General features: G+C 42.2%; 1 protein-coding gene across 7 annotated transcripts in view; it reads left to right on the forward strand.

The window, feature by feature from the left end:
- EYA1 (EYA transcriptional coactivator and phosphatase 1) overlaps nucleotides 1–14,932 on the forward strand; it is a 113,654-nt gene extending 98,722 nt beyond the window's left edge. For all 7 annotated transcript variants that reach the window (XM_066622872.1, XM_066622873.1, XM_066622874.1 and 4 more), the window contains 2 exons: nucleotides 2,384–2,484; nucleotides 14,739–14,932. In XM_066622872.1, coding sequence (XP_066478969.1) covers nucleotides 2,384–2,484; nucleotides 14,739–14,819 — 182 coding nt within the window. In that variant the 3' untranslated portion in view covers nucleotides 14,820–14,932. The remainder of the gene's footprint in view (nucleotides 1–2,383; nucleotides 2,485–14,738) is intronic.
- Nucleotides 14,933–15,677: the final 745 nt, after the last annotated feature.

A 15,677-nucleotide genomic window follows, 5' to 3' on the forward strand; every position in this document is an offset into this window, starting at 1 on the left:
ACATTCTTTACTCAGTGTGTAATTAATCTGTGGAACTCCTTGCCCCAGGATGTGGTAATGGCATGTGGCCTTGATGCCTTTAAAAGTGGGTTGGACAGATTTATGGAGGAAACATACATCACAGGTTGCAAGTTACTATGACCTCTGGGTTTTAGAGGTAGCCTATCTCTGAATGCTAGATGCAACAAAATGGCAGCAGAACCAGTGGCAACCTGGTGGGCCAGGTGTGAGATACAGGAAGTTGGACTTCATGGGCGCTTGGCCTGATCCAGCAAGCTCTTCTTCTGTTTCTTATGACTTGCAGTTCTGGCCAGCCAAAGGACATGAGATTGAGCCAATGATCTTCCTCAAGTTTCAGCTCCAGCTGAGGGCAGTAAAGGATTGGATGCAGCAAGGAAGGAGCAACAATTAGGACAGGGTAGGGTGAGAGGGATTTATTCTGTATGTAGAAGAGACAAGGTGGCAAATGGAGAGGACTGGTTTGCAGGACCCTAGATGTACAGTACATTGTGCCTTGGCAGCGCAAGCAGCCATTGAGACTATGAGAACTGGCTTGAAAACTACATCTGCAGCCCCAAGGGAAAAGCAACCATCTGAGGACAAAACCAGTGAGGACAGGTGGCGTAGACAGGTCCCTTTTGATGGTTGAAGTTTTATACACACTGCAAATGTAGTGGACCACTTGTTATGAATAAAGGTTTTTTGCAATTCAAAATTGTAGTCCTGTCTGAAGTGCAAATGAATCCTTACAAGGTTGGAATGACCCCATTCCAGGGTTCCAACCATCAAAAGCATATCTCGAAGGATATGTCCACACCAAGCATCTCTTCCAGTTTAATTTTCTTTCAGTTTGCCCCTTATCTTCTTGATACTAATCTTTGCAAGTTTCACATATGTGCATACTTTTCTCAGGACTGAGCTCCATTCTTTTATTTTCATTATATAATGCTAAATTTGTGTAATTAACTTATGCACTTCCTCACACATCAGTAACTGATGAAGTGTGCAGAAAAGCACAGTAATGGAGAGGTACCTTAAAATATCTCCATAAGAAATTGGAAGAGCGGAAAATAGCAACATCAGAACCTATCCACCTTCTTTCTCAAATGAAATTAGTAGAACAAATTAGGGACACGGTGTATTTATGGTAAGTTAATGCATTTGCTTAAGATTAGCTTAGATTTTTTAAATATAAAAGGTTCAAAAGAGAAACAGTACTGTGGGTAGAGGATAGAGGGTAGAAGATAGATATTGTTCAAGCTAACTGTGGCGAGGGGGGAGGTTAGGACTATGCAAATGTCTCAAAGCCCAATCCTGAACTCTGGGGCGCGCGGCTGCCACGGCACCGAAAACAGCTGCTGCCGCCTTCCTGCATACCCAAGGCAGCCGTTGGCAGCATCTCAGGAGAAAGGGGATTTTCATCCCCTTCCCCCAGGTAAAGGGAGTAGCTCCGCAATGGCGCTACTCGATTCACTGCTGACCAAAAGGTCAGCGATGATGTAAAAGCCTCCATGTCAGGTGCCTCTCCCTCCCCACTCTCTTCCTGGTACACCTCCCCCGCCCTCTCCCCACCTCCCCCTCCCCACATCCTCCCACACCCTCGCTTTCCTCTCCACTGCTCAGCAGTCCGTGCAACCGCCGAGCAGCGGAGGCTAGGCACCTGCCCGGCGCTCGGCCAGCCCTGGGCTAGCACAGACACTCGCCCAGCATTAGTGCTCGCAACATGCCTTTTGGCACATTTGCGACAGTGCACGCTGGCAGTAAACCGGTGTGCAGAGCTCAGGATTGGGCTCTCAGAAACCTATAAAACACAGTGTGTACTGTGTTGAATTGTTGAACTATTTCCAGTGACAGATCATGTGAAAGCGAGCTAGTGAATACATAGTCTCTTGATATTATACTTTCACAATGTAAATGGTCGTATCAGGGGTGTCAAACATAAGGTCCGGGGGTTGGATGCAGCCTGCGGAAGCTTTTTTATTTGGCCCTCAGGCTTTCAGCTGCTGAGCAGTGCTGAGGTGTTACTGCTAAAATGGCAGCCTCTATGAAAACTGGGCTTTCCCATATCTTGAAATATGATAAAGATTTGTGTGTTTTCTCTTCTGCCATTTGTAGTTAATGAATTCCTAAGTGAGAAAAAGTGCTTATTTTTGGTTACGAGTTGCTTAATGTCATCACTTCCTGCCTAACGACATCACTTCCGGCCCTCAGCAGGCATCATGAATGCCATTCAGCCCTTGGTATGAAATGAGTTTGACACCTCTGGGTTGTATTGTAGCCATGTTGGTTTGTTTTTTAATTAAAATGAAATGTACATTGTTTTCTTTTTAATCTAGTTTGTTTACTTCAGTTGCAGTTTCTAGTAGCTTATGCTTTTTTCCAGGAAAAGAAAGCTGTTTTGAGCGTATAATTCAAAGATTTGGAAGAAAAGTAGTATATGTTGTTATAGGAGATGGTGTGGAAGAAGAACAAGGAGCAAAGAAGGTAATGACTATTTTCATGGTGGCAACTCTTCAGTAATCACCCTCCCCTGGGACAACACTGCAGTATGAGTATTCAAAAGGCACTGGTGGACAGTGGCCGCACATTGTCAAAACGGCCGTGAATATAAACAAAACTGAGAATTGTTTCCATTTTAGCAAAACATGCAAAAATGATTGGCTGTCAAATGGGGTTCTGAATATGAACCTCATTGGTACCCATTTGTTGCACATCAGATTTGTTTTAGAACAAATGGAAACTGAGTTGAATGAGTCTCATGCGGTTTAGTTTCCATTTGTACTAAGAATGAATGCATCCCCCTAAAGCAGTGATTTTCAATCTTTTTCATCTCATGGCACACTGACAAGGCATTAAAATGGTCAAGGCACACCACCAGGTTTTTGACAATTGACAAGGCACACCATGCTGCCAGTGGAGGCTCACATCTCCCATTGGCCCTATTAATAAATGACCTTCCCCCATATTCCTGTGGCACACCTGTGGACCACTTGCGGCACACCAATGTGCCACAGCACAGTGGTTGAAAATGGCTGCCCTAAAGGTACTTAGGTTTTCTGAAATGCCAGAGGAGGCACTAATGCCCTGTCCATCCATTACTAGTGAATTTTCCTTTATATTAGGTTATCAAAATCAAACCTTAAGAACATAAGAACAGCCCCACTGGATCAGGCCATAGGCCCATCTAGTCCAGCTTCCTGAATCTCACAGCGGCTCACCAAATGCCCCAGGGAGCACACCAGATAACAAGAGACCTCATCCTGGTGCCCTCCCTTGCATCTGGCATTCTGATGTAGCCCATTTCTAAAATCAAGAGGTTGCACATACACATCATGGCTTGTAACCCGTAATGGATTTTTCCTCCAGAAACTTGTCCAGTTCACTTTTAAAGGCATCCAGGCCAGATGCCATCACCACATGCTGTGGCAAAGAGTTCCACAGACCAACCACACGCTGAGTAAAGAAATATTTTCTTTTGTCTGCCCTAACCCTCCCAACACTCAATTTTAGTGGATGTCCCCTGGTTCTGGTGTTATGTGAGAGTGTAAAGAGCATCTCTCTATCCACTTTATCCTTCCCTTGCATAATTTTGTATGTCTCAATCTTTTCTTTTAACCTCTATCGGACTTAATTCCTTGGTCAGGAGGGGCCGTTTGGGCAGCGGTATCTGCCTGAGGTCTTCTGCCGTGAAGACAGATGCAAAGAACTCATTCAATTTCTCTGCCATCTCTAAGTCTCCTTTTATTTCCCCTTTCCCTCCCTCACCATCCAGAGGGCCAACTGCCTCTCTGGCAGGTTTCCTGCTTCTAACATATTTGTAGAAGCTTTTATTATTCCCCTTAATGTTGCTGGCCATGCGTTCCTCATAGTCTCGCTTGGCCTCCAGTATCACCTTCTTACATTTCTTTTGCCGCAGTTTATGTTCCTTTTGATTCTCCTCATTAGGGCAAGACTTCCATTTACGGAAGGAAGCCTCTCTAACTTGGCTCATTAGCCAAGCGGGCACCCTCCTGGATTTAGTGGAGCCCTTCTTCCTTTGCGGTATACACTTCTGCTGGGCCTCTATTACTGTTGTTTTAAGCAGCCTCCATGCACTCTGGAGAGATTGGACACTTTTTACCTTCCCTTTCAACCTCCTTCTAACCAGCCTCCTCATTTGAGGGACGTCCGCTCGTTGGAAGTCAAGGATTGCAGCATGATCACTGTTCCCCAATGGCTCAGTAGCATTTACATCTCTAACCAGGTCCTGAGTACCGCACAATATTAAATCCAGAGTTACCTGTCCTCTGTTGGGCTCCATGACTAGCTGCTCTAAGGCACAGTCATTTAACATGTCAAGAAATCTGGTCTCCTTTTCGTGACCAGAACACAAATTGACCCAGTGGATACAAGGATAATTGAAGTCCCCCATGATTACAACACTTCTTGTCACCTCTCTGATCTGTTTCCTCATTTCAAGATCCCCTTCCAGTTTCTGGTCTGGAGTGGGATAGTACCCCCCTAGTATTACATCGCTCCTCACGCCTGGTAATTTAACCCACAGAGGTTCTATGGTGGAGTCGGACCCACCTTCAGTCTCAGCTTTGCTGGATTCTATTCCTTCCTTAACGTAAATGGCCACCCCACCTCCAGCACGCCCTTCCCTGTCCCTCCTGTAGAGTTTATAGCCTGGGATTGCGGTATCCCACTGATAAAACCTTCTTCATTTATCACAACACCAAATTACTTTGGAAAGAAGGAGAACCACTGTATTGCAATGATACCTCCCCCTTCCCTATCTAAGCTTATTGTGAATTGTGTTCTTTGTATGAGAATGGGTCATAGTAATGAAACGTATTTAATGTATTGTTTACTCCCAAATTGTCTTTCCACATAAATTGCACCCCACCGCGTCTTAAAAAACAGGTGATTATATGGTAGCTGAGTGGTGTGGTTCAGTAACTTTCTCCAGTAAAGAAAATAAAATCAGAGCGCAATCCTGAGATTGCAGTGGACAGGAGTATGTCCTTTGTGCCAACCTGGGAAGGTCACAAATGTGCCATAAAGCACTTTTGCGCCTCCTCTGAAATCAGCCAGGCTGCCATACAGAGGTACAGCGGCACACAGAGGTCCAGAGGTGATATCACTGGCACAAGTCTGCATTGATCTGTGGAGGCAGATGAGGGCCAGGAAGGACTTTGAGATTTGGCATGAGCTAGTGCTGCCAATTCTGCCCACCTCCTGGGTTCGGTATGTCCAACGCTGCCCCATCTCATCCCTGTTTCACCCTGCCCCCTACCCTTGTGCTGGACATACCCTGCTCCTATGGGCCTCTGTCACTCTGCTGACAACAGTGAGAAGGCTCCAGCCTTCCTACTGGCATGCTTGGGCCTTGCACTGCTACCAGGTACTTTACAGCATTTGTGTGGCAGCACGTGCTGGTGGAACCATATTCCACCACCAATAGGACTGGACAATTAATCTAAATAAGCAGTCTGTGAAAGTGCCCTTCACTACACGGCTAAGTAAGCGTTTACATTTGTGAAATGAACAAACAGTACAGAACCTCTTCTAGAAGTACTGCGTGCATGTGTGCTTCGTTGCCGGAAGGAATTTCTAGGACACAAGGAAACAGCCAGATTTTCTTCTGGCAAAACAACAGTGAATTCAGTGGAATTATATCAACAAGGAATTTGGTAACTATATGTGTTCATGTCTAAGAAAAACATCTCCCTCTGCCTACAACCCTTCAGATTCCTACCTCACCTCAAAAATACTACTTTTTAAGCTCTCCGTGACTATATTTACATGCGTTTAACATAAAGGTTTCAATTGTGGCTTTGCCTCAAGGCCAGAATAATAAAGGACAGCCTGTGGTTGTGTCGCTCCCATAGCAGCCAGCAGAGAGATTTTCCTTCAATTTTCCCTGTTCTTTTGGGGAGAGAACAAACTGTGCTGGCTGTTTGCCCACCATAGCAAATGCACTTTCCCTGCTTTGTTGGCCCACACTGGCACAGTGTTACAGGGAGAATGAGCTGGAGCCAGTGCAATACTCTTTGTAATACATCTACAGCACACCTCTGGTGTTATATAACTACAAAATTGCATACTTTCTAAAATAGATTGTGCTTGCAATCTGAATAGTCAGAGCTTGAACTAAAATAAGAAAGCGGGGTGAGCTACATTTCATACTGTGCAAACTAATTTTATGCAGTCGCAGTTGTTATTTGGCTCAGATGGTCAAGTCAGCTTCCCAACCTAAGAACCAGCTGTCAGTCAAAGAACCTTGCAGTCATCTCCAAGTACCAGCTGCTTCTCAACTGGATCTGTCTAGTTTTGTTTTTCACCTTCCTCAACCCTCATTTAATGCCTGATGTCAGCTCAGATATGATGGTCAAAATACTGAGTAGCGCCTTAGATATTCAGGAAACGGGGAGTAAGGAAACAGGAATGAAAAGGGGGTGGAGTTATAACATCCAGTTATTCCCAAGCAAGCACAATCACTATGTAAGACTGACAGGTGGTCTTACACAATTAATATACATGTTTTCAAGGGCTTAAAGTATCACACCAGCCAACTAATTTTTCCAGTCTGAGTTTCTTCTTGACCCAACTGAGTTTAACAGCCACCAGCATTCATTTCCAAATCCATTTCTGATTGCAGTGTCTTATCTGGGCAACTCAGTTGAGATAGTGTCAACGAACAGTGTACTATTTAGACTCATACAGAAACTCACAGTGCAATCCTATACATATTTACTCAGAAGTAAAGTCCCACTGTGTGCAGTGGCCCTTCCTTTCAGGAAAGAGTGAGATTAGGAGATTATATAATCTTTCAGGAGTTTATATAATCTCCATTGTATCTATGGTCATGATATTCATTGCTGTTTAGATTGGCAGCAGTCTAGGGGAAGAAAACATATTGACTAATCTTCCATTTTTAATAAAGTTTGATGGTATCTACCTGTGCTAAATCATATGGTATCTATCTGTTCTATAAATCCCTTGTGATATATGAGTCCTTTTGTCAAATGGTTGGTTGGCTGGCAACCTTCAGTCTCGAAAGACTATGGTATAAGCCTACAGCACCCGGTATTCCCAGGCGGTCTCCCATTCAAGTACTAACCAGGCCTGACCCTGTCAAATGCAGGGATTCAAATACAAATCATCCTTCTAAAATCCCCAGCTACTTAATGTTCAGAAAGATTGAGTCTGTTACTAGAAGCCTGACCCTCAAAATTCATATTACTTGAGAAAATGATGTTGCTGCACATACTGTTACAAAACAGTGGCAAACTTGTATATTTGTGTATAACTAACAAAAAAAGTTTGTATTCAAATTATTTGTCCTAATTGGCAACTCAATTGCCAGATTTCAGAAGAGGAGAACATATCATAGCATGTTTGCCACCACTTCAGAAAACTGGACCTTTGTATCAGAAAGCTGAACTGTGTGCCATATTATTTATAACTGAATTTGTCAGTAAGGAAAAATGCATATCCTTTAAAAGGAGGTATTTCACAATTGACTTTTTTAAGGCATCCCTTTTCATTGATTAAAAGAAATATGATTCATGCAGGATGCAACACCCTCTTACATTTCACCCATATTGGATAAGTCGTGGCAATGTCACCTTTCCTTAAGCTGTAATTTCCTGCAGACTTACTTTATAAGACAATTAAAATATTTAGATCAGGCAGTAATTTGAAATGGGGAAAATCTATCTGGACTTGGTTCACAGAACACTTGATGCAACTGAGATTGCAAGGAGTCCAGCTATGATTCATAGAGTTCACCATCTTTATATCTGCTTCCCAAGTGAGAAAGAAAGATAGAGTCATGCTGGAGAATTCCTAAATCAAAATGCTACTAAAGTTACATCGTGGAATGTACCAGTAAATGTTTACTAGAATACTGGTAATTGGCCTAGCCCATCTCAAATTGTGGTCTTTAGATTCTTACTTTACAAACAGATTTTAAAACATTTGGAATTTGAGGTTATTTCTGTGAGTTTGCAGGTATGCATCATTCATAATTGCTATATAGTCCTAAGGACAAGGGATATGGAGTGAAATGGATTAGGTGCTGTTCTATGCAGAACAATAGGAGGGAAAGGAATCAGTGTATAAACCATTCGTAGAGGTGGGACAAAATTGTGATAATGAAATAAACACACATAACACCACTTTTTGCACTTCTCATTTTTGTAAAAAATGGTTGTGTCTGGGATGTCCTCCATTGAGGGCTTGTGATCTGCAGTGAGTCAAATCCACAAATGATGAGGACTGACCTGTACTGATAACTCCTCTCTCCCAAATCTCTAAGCACTTCACTCAGCAATTTCATGTAGATGTTAACATTCACCATAGGTCATTGGGTCAGTGCAGAAGTTCCATAAGCATAGGTTTAAACCTTAAATAGGTTTAAGGTATCGTCCCAATTAGTGCTACTAAACAGGAATCTTGGGTCAAGCAGTACTTCAAATATGTTCTAAAGGTACCTCATGCTTATATTCTGCATTCTGATAAAAATTATTTGTACTGTACCAACATTATTCATGTCTCTGCCCCACTTCCTGTCCAATTGAGTAGTCGGTTCATGGAGGTGCTAGACCGAGAGGTTCAACCTAGAACTGTGCACACAACTATTACTGGATATCAACTTCCTGCCCCTATTCAAAGATACAGATAGTAGTTTCTGATAGCAGGGTAGTGTATGTGAAGATATAAAGCCCAAATGGGTCTGCTTGGTTCTGCACCACCTCAAGAGAGGTGCAAATCGGAGCATTCCAGGACTGTCCAGGGCTGCCCGGGAATGGGGTTAGGATCCAGCATAACCGCCAGATTCTGGCCCCTCCCCCCACTCCCTGCCCGCCCCAGGAATGCCCACCGCCCACCCTCCCCCACCCCAAAACCCCTCCCTCTGGGGCCCATGTCAGCACTGGGAGGCCAGTACGCATTCACATACATTATTATTTCTCACATTATTATATCTCCCTTCCTGTAAGGAGCTTGGGGTTGTGTTCATGGTTCCTCCCCTTCTTTTTGTTCTCACAACCCAGTGAAGTTGGTGAGGCTGAGTGATAGCAATAATCATGACATGAAAAGAATAATAATAATGGCCAGAAAATAAATGCAGTGAATATTTCCCCACAAGCAGTAGATGAACGTCAGTGCCCTCCCTTGCTATTGTTCTCCTGCACATAATACTCAGTGACATACTGCATCTGGAGGTTAAGAACATAAGAAGAGCCCTGCTGGATCAGGCCAAAGACCCATCTAGTCCAACTTCCATTGTCTCACAGTGGCCCACCAAATGCTTCAGGGAACACACTAGACAACAGACACAACCTGCATGCTGGTGCCCTCCCCTGCATCTGGTAATCGGAGGTAGCCTACCTCTATCTTGCACATACCTACCATGACTTGTAACCCGTGATGAACTTTTCCTCCAGAAATTTGTCCAATACCCTCTTAAAAGTTCATTGTAGCATGATGGTTAATAACCACTGATAGATTATAGTTCACCATGAAAGTTTAGAATCTACTTTAAAAGTCATCTAAGCCAGTGACCAACAAAACCCAACCTTCTCACCAGTGGCATCTCTACAGTTGGTGTCACGCACTCTGTTAACTCATGCTGTCACTCCCATTAACTTTATCTATTTTACTGTAGAACACCAACCAATCAGTAACCAACAAAAATAGTGGCCAGCTTGATAACACTTACACAACTGAATAGAAGTTCGAGTATTAGCTCTGATACCTGGAAAAGAGAGCTGACTCATAATAACATCTTATTGATTCCATGCTGTGTCATAATAACATCTCATTGACTCTTTGAACAATCAGTCCATTAGTCTGTTTTGAGTTAAGGAAATCTACTTTTTGTTACAAAAGACAAGTTGTATTTTTGTTTTCTGTTTTTTTGTGCCTGTGCAGCTCTTGGAAATTGTTGGCTGACCTCATTTTTGCATCTCAGTTAATATAAAAGGTAAATAAGAAATTTTCAAACTTTATAATTATTTACCAGGTATAAACTGAGAGTCCATTGTATTAAAACATAAGTTCAGTGTTCATGGTGAATAAATATACAGGATGGACATGGGTTTCCACCTGAGATCTGTTCCCAGACCCCCCCCCCCCAATCGGATACCAAATCCACAGGTACTGAGATCCACAGGTGGATCCACATGGACATCCAGACATGATTGAAAGTACCTTCCATTTGCACCCAGAGGTGTTCTGAGGTACAAGGAATTCACATGCAGCCTCCCTGCACCTCAGAAGGACTCTGAGACGTATTTCCGCTTTTTCAGCAAACTGGAAGTGCTTCTCAGACTCTTTCTGAGGCATGGGAAGGCCACGTGCAAACTTCCCACACCTTAGAAGATCTCCAGACACAACCAGAAGGCACTTACTGTCGTATCTGGAGATCCTCTGTGGGTCCTCCAGACATGAGTTTTGAACTCACAGTGGGTCAAATCTGCGGGTTCCAAACCTGCAGATAAAGAGGACCCTCTGTGTTTGAAAATTGAAATGCTTCTTAAATATTGTGGCTCTCAAACACCTGAAGTTTATAGTATGTGGCTCTTACATTAAGCAAGTTTGGCCACCCCTGTAATTAGAGGCTGGATATGTAAGACCTGGAAGAACTTGGAGAGGAAACCAGAACACTTCGTTAGTGTTAATAATATAAACCTGTTAACATGTTGTAGCGTTTGGAGAGCCCAGTGAAAGGGTGTTAAATAACGCACTATTTATCTGGAGGTGGGCTCCATACAATATTATGTGTTTCTAATATATTTAATGCAGTATATGAATATGAACATCATGTAAGAACTATTCTTAAAGTGGATTCTGGATGAATCCATGCCATCCATCCACAACAATCCACAAGTAGAGAATTCACAAGGCTACTGTATATCTATGAGCTGGTCAAACCCCTAAAAAGCAGCCATCAGCACTATTGCACCAGCATTTACTTCAAGCCCTTACAAGGATGTGAACAATACTGAGGGAGAGGGGGAGGCAGAGCCAAAAGCCATGAGACAAACCCCAGCTTCTTACTGGCTTGGAATAGCTGTTAATTTAGTACAATTTTTTTGTCTTCTTAACATCACATTGATTGCTCTCTCATATTGTTCTAGGACTTCTGCTTATACTATAGCAGCTGAAAATAAAGACAACTGTAGATTAATTTGCAAATACATACTCTAACAAGCTGTGCACAACTAAAGTGATAAAATTTAAACCACATTGCATTTTCCTTGTACATTTTTGAAATATTTTCCCATGAGTGTCTTGAATATGAAAGGTGATGGTTATCTTTTTTCCTCCCTTATTTATATAAAATATATTTTACTTACATTGAAAACCTGCTTTACAGCTTAAGGATAGTGAGTTTTCACAATCACATTTTCACCCTTCATGGATGATGTAATCTGTGTTTTTTCCTGTTATTCATGTCTTTGGTTTATTCAAACATGCCTATGTTCCTGGTTCAGATTTTCTCTTTATTTAGCTAGTAGAATGAAACTTAAACATTCATCTTTAAAATATTCCGCATGGGAAAATTGTTATAAGGTCAGTGTGAACAATGACCAGTATAATATGAACCATTGAGAAAGAATTACCTTGACTTGATTTGAACAGCACAGTGATATGTTTTGATTTTTTGCTTTAATAAGCTGTTTAATTCACTTGCCAACAAGTTTTCTAAAAGAACATGTTTTGACAGCGACCAATATATTATTGACTTTATTGTCACTAAATTTTATGTCACTTCGGGCTTCATTGCTGGGTGTTTTGTCCAAGATGGATTCTTAACCTGTTTGCTTTCTAAGAAAAAGAAGCTGCTGTGAACGGGCTGTAAGCACTAACAGTCCAGTTAACAATAAGAACTGTGAAACTGCACATTTGTGAACTTTTTAATAGTTCGTTGTAACTGAATCATGAGGATGCTCTTAATGATTCAGACAAATATGACAAATATGAATTAGCTGTTCTTAATTATTTTGAATGATTCAGATTAAAGCACAAACAGGGAGACATTTTTGGGAAGTCATAATTTTTTAACCAACATGCATAAAATTTAATTTGCACAATTGGGCTTTTCCCTTCACATCTCCTGATTTATTTTCTTCTAAAGGTTGGGAGATATTCCAAAATAGAATTAAAAACATGGTGGAAAGATCTGCAAGTGGAAAGGAAAATGAGCAATCCCTCCATCTCATGAACAGAACTACTTGTGCTTGTACAGGTGGCCTTCTATCCATGCAGTGATTTCACAGGCCTCAGAATGCAATACAAGGGCACGAAAACATCAATTCTGGTTTACTGGGGGAAAACAGAATTCCCTTTTTTTTTTTTTGCTTGAAACAGGCATTCTGAGTATCAGCCTGCCTGACCCTCAGAACACCCTCTAGACACAACCAGAGTGCTCTGATCATGTTCAGAAGATCCACGTGCCTCCCCCCCACCCATGGGTTCAGAACCAACACAGGCCCACCTATATATACATTTGTGCTTTTTGAATATTGCTATTATTTTTGATGTGTTGCTTTACATGCAGGCACAAATTATTAGAATCAATACAGGTCCAGCCTATTTATACACGGATTTCTTATGCACGGATTTGACTCAACACAAATGGCTACTGCAAATGAGAAGGAATGTGCTGATCCCTGGAGAAGGGGAAAAATGCACCCCTTTAAAATCAGTTTTTAAAAACTGAACAGTCCTTTAACAATAGCCTCCTTAATGAGAGAGAGAGAGAGGGCAGCTGGCCTACAATCCATCAATCCTCCTCTCTCCAGGCAACCCCTCCCTTCCCCCTGAACAGTGAAAGAAAGATACTTTGCATTGGTGAAGGAAGGGGTTGAGTGAAGCCTTTCTAAGCACTTTGAGAGAGACTGATTGTTGGATTGTCGTCTTAATGACTCTATCTTAACATTGCAAAGGTCAGCAAGGCTGTTTTTAAATCACAGGAGCAAAGAAATTTGTCTTTTAAATTGATTTGCTATAGTGCGTTTTTTGCCATCCAAGTGAGTACTTGAAATGGAACCCAGCGAACAATGAGGCTCAACCTGTATATCTAAATGTAGTGTTGACATGCAAACTTCAAAAGAAGACTAGAGCAGGAATCAGTTGAATAAGATTTGACACAATTGCCACAAAATTTCATCAGGACAAAGTATTTTTTAAATCATATTACACATTTACTTAGCATTGCTAGTACATTTTCAGAAATTACTGCTGTTGAGAATTGACATGTTTATATTGTGTACTTGGATTTGCACATGGTATCCTATCCCCTGCCATGGTATAGCATGCAGTTGTGCAGTGGTGGACCTCCCACAGTGGTGAATTTGATGGGGTAAATGCCCCAGGCTCAAGTCTTTAGGACCCCATGGAAGCCTCTCTGAGGCTCCTGATGATGTCAGAAACAGTGTTTCCAGAAAAGCAGAAGCACAGTTTAAAGCCTCAGTGAAGTCTTCAGAAGCTTCCCCGAGGTAGCCTGCGGTCACACAAGGCTCTGTGAGCCTCAGATGAGTGCAGGGGGTGGATTTGTGTGTGGGTGCGGGCCCCCCTGTGGGGGGCATCATTGCAGACCTTTGCGGGGCACAGGGCTGGGGATGTCTGCCACTGCCGTTATGCCAACAGACCACCACTACCTGCTATGGTGGTGGTGAGAGATAGGTAAACATCTTTTTCTTACCCCTCACGAGGCTTTCTGGCCACTTATGTGTTTCCTTAAAGCCATGCAAGCTATGTAGCTTGTGAGTATCAGAGGAGAGGAATGGACAGGGCGGGCTGGAAAATGGATAGAATCCTGTATGTGCATTTGCCATTGAGATACGCCCTCTCCAGCTGGCTCCTCTGCCCTCCTTGCTCCTCATCAAAGTCTGCCACCACCACCAATTTCCCTCGGCTGGCCCAGAGTCCAAACAAGTTTGGCAGTGGCTTCCCAAAGTATCACTATTTCCTCTGAGGATTGAACCTGAGAATTTTTACATATGAAGCTGGGACTTTCTACATGCAAAACCAATGCTTAGGCTATAGGCCCCCCCCCTCCTATTCTATTGTACAGTCGTGTGTCACTTAGCAACAGGGATGCAGGGGCACCCCTGTCGCCAAGTGAGGCTTGACATTATGCAAAGCCTCCAAGGCTTGGAGCTGCACTCACCTTGACTTTGGAGGTTTTCTTGGGCTTCACAGGGGCAGCATACAGATGTGTGTGAGACTCAGAAAAGCCTCCAGAGTCAAGGGGAGTACAGCTTCCCTCAGCTTCAGAGATGGGGGGGTGAACAGAGACCAGCGGCAACCTTCACAGATGTGGGCTGCGCTGGTCAGAACGTCACTAAGCGACATTCACCTGTACGTCTTCGTGAGGCTTATAGTGTTATCACCTGCTATCCAAGAGAGATAGGTGAGAGATAGGTAAACATCTTAGGGGTAAGAGGAGGGTAATATTTAACTGTCTGTGTGGTAGTGTTTTTGTCTATCCTGTACCAATAGCTGCAAAATTCTAAAGAGTCATTTGACACATTGTTTTAAGATGTGTTATTTCTGTAAACTTTCAAATTTTACTTCTGTACTTAATGTTGTCTTTAAAAAAAAAATGAGTGGATACATTTTTGTGTTCTCTCATTATTATTGGCTTGCCTTTCCAATATGTAAAGGCTCAAAGCTGTTCTGTGCTCATAAAATATCAACATGTGACTTTTATCCTTACATTGCGCTTGTATTGTTTGCAGCATGCCATGCCGTTTTGGAGGATCACAAGTCACTCTGACCTTATGGCCCTTCATCATGCCTTGGAACTGGAGTACTTATAGTAGCACTTTGTAACCCCGGAACTTTCCTCATGCACATGGACAGCATGCCTGTGTCTTGTGTCAGCACTGGGCTACAGAACTTCGTGACTTCATCATGTTGACGTACAGCTGCAACTGGTCTTAACCTTTGCCCTTCCAGTAAATGGAGGAGCATGTCTTTTTCTTCAGAAGCAGCTGTTGATTCTAGTGCTGTGAATCCAATGAAAACAAGCCATGATGAGAATGTTTCACAAATGTGTCTTTACCACATTTGCTACATTGAAAGGTTCATACCTGTGAAGAGACTGGGAAGTGCTTTGTGGTTTCTAGGATCTTCAGTGTGGTGCACACACCTTCTTATATACAGCAAACTTGATTGCACAACAAAGACTAAGCTTTTAAAAAAGAATCCCTTGGATACATTTCTTGAAAAGGTTTACTTTTTTTCTTTTTTTTAGTTGCTCAGACCCAGGGTACTCTGTCAATCTTTACTTATTTATGAACAGACTCTGTTTTTACATCATCACCTAAATGTGGATATGTATGATAAATGAAAGGGTATAACGAGTCTCTGTCTTCTGATAACATGATTTTAATTCTAGCACATTGCAAAGTAGTTTAAAGTATGTCTAATTTAAGCAAATAGGTACATCACTGAGACAATCGTGTACAGGAATAATTTTTTTGTGTGTAAATTTGTAATGGATGGATGTTTTACATATTGTTTTGGCAAATACTATTAAAAGGTAGTAATGGCTTTTGGGTGAAATATGAGGCATTGTATGCACAAGCTATTGTGCTGTGCCTTATGAAAGTATTGTGTATAAATATGTAGATAATGCAATTTTTTTTAGATCAATTTGTCAAGACCAAAAGCAT

Source organism: Tiliqua scincoides, chromosome 4 (assembly GCF_035046505.1).
Source record: "Tiliqua scincoides isolate rTilSci1 chromosome 4, rTilSci1.hap2, whole genome shotgun sequence".
NCBI lineage: Eukaryota > Metazoa > Chordata > Lepidosauria > Squamata > Scincidae > Tiliqua > Tiliqua scincoides.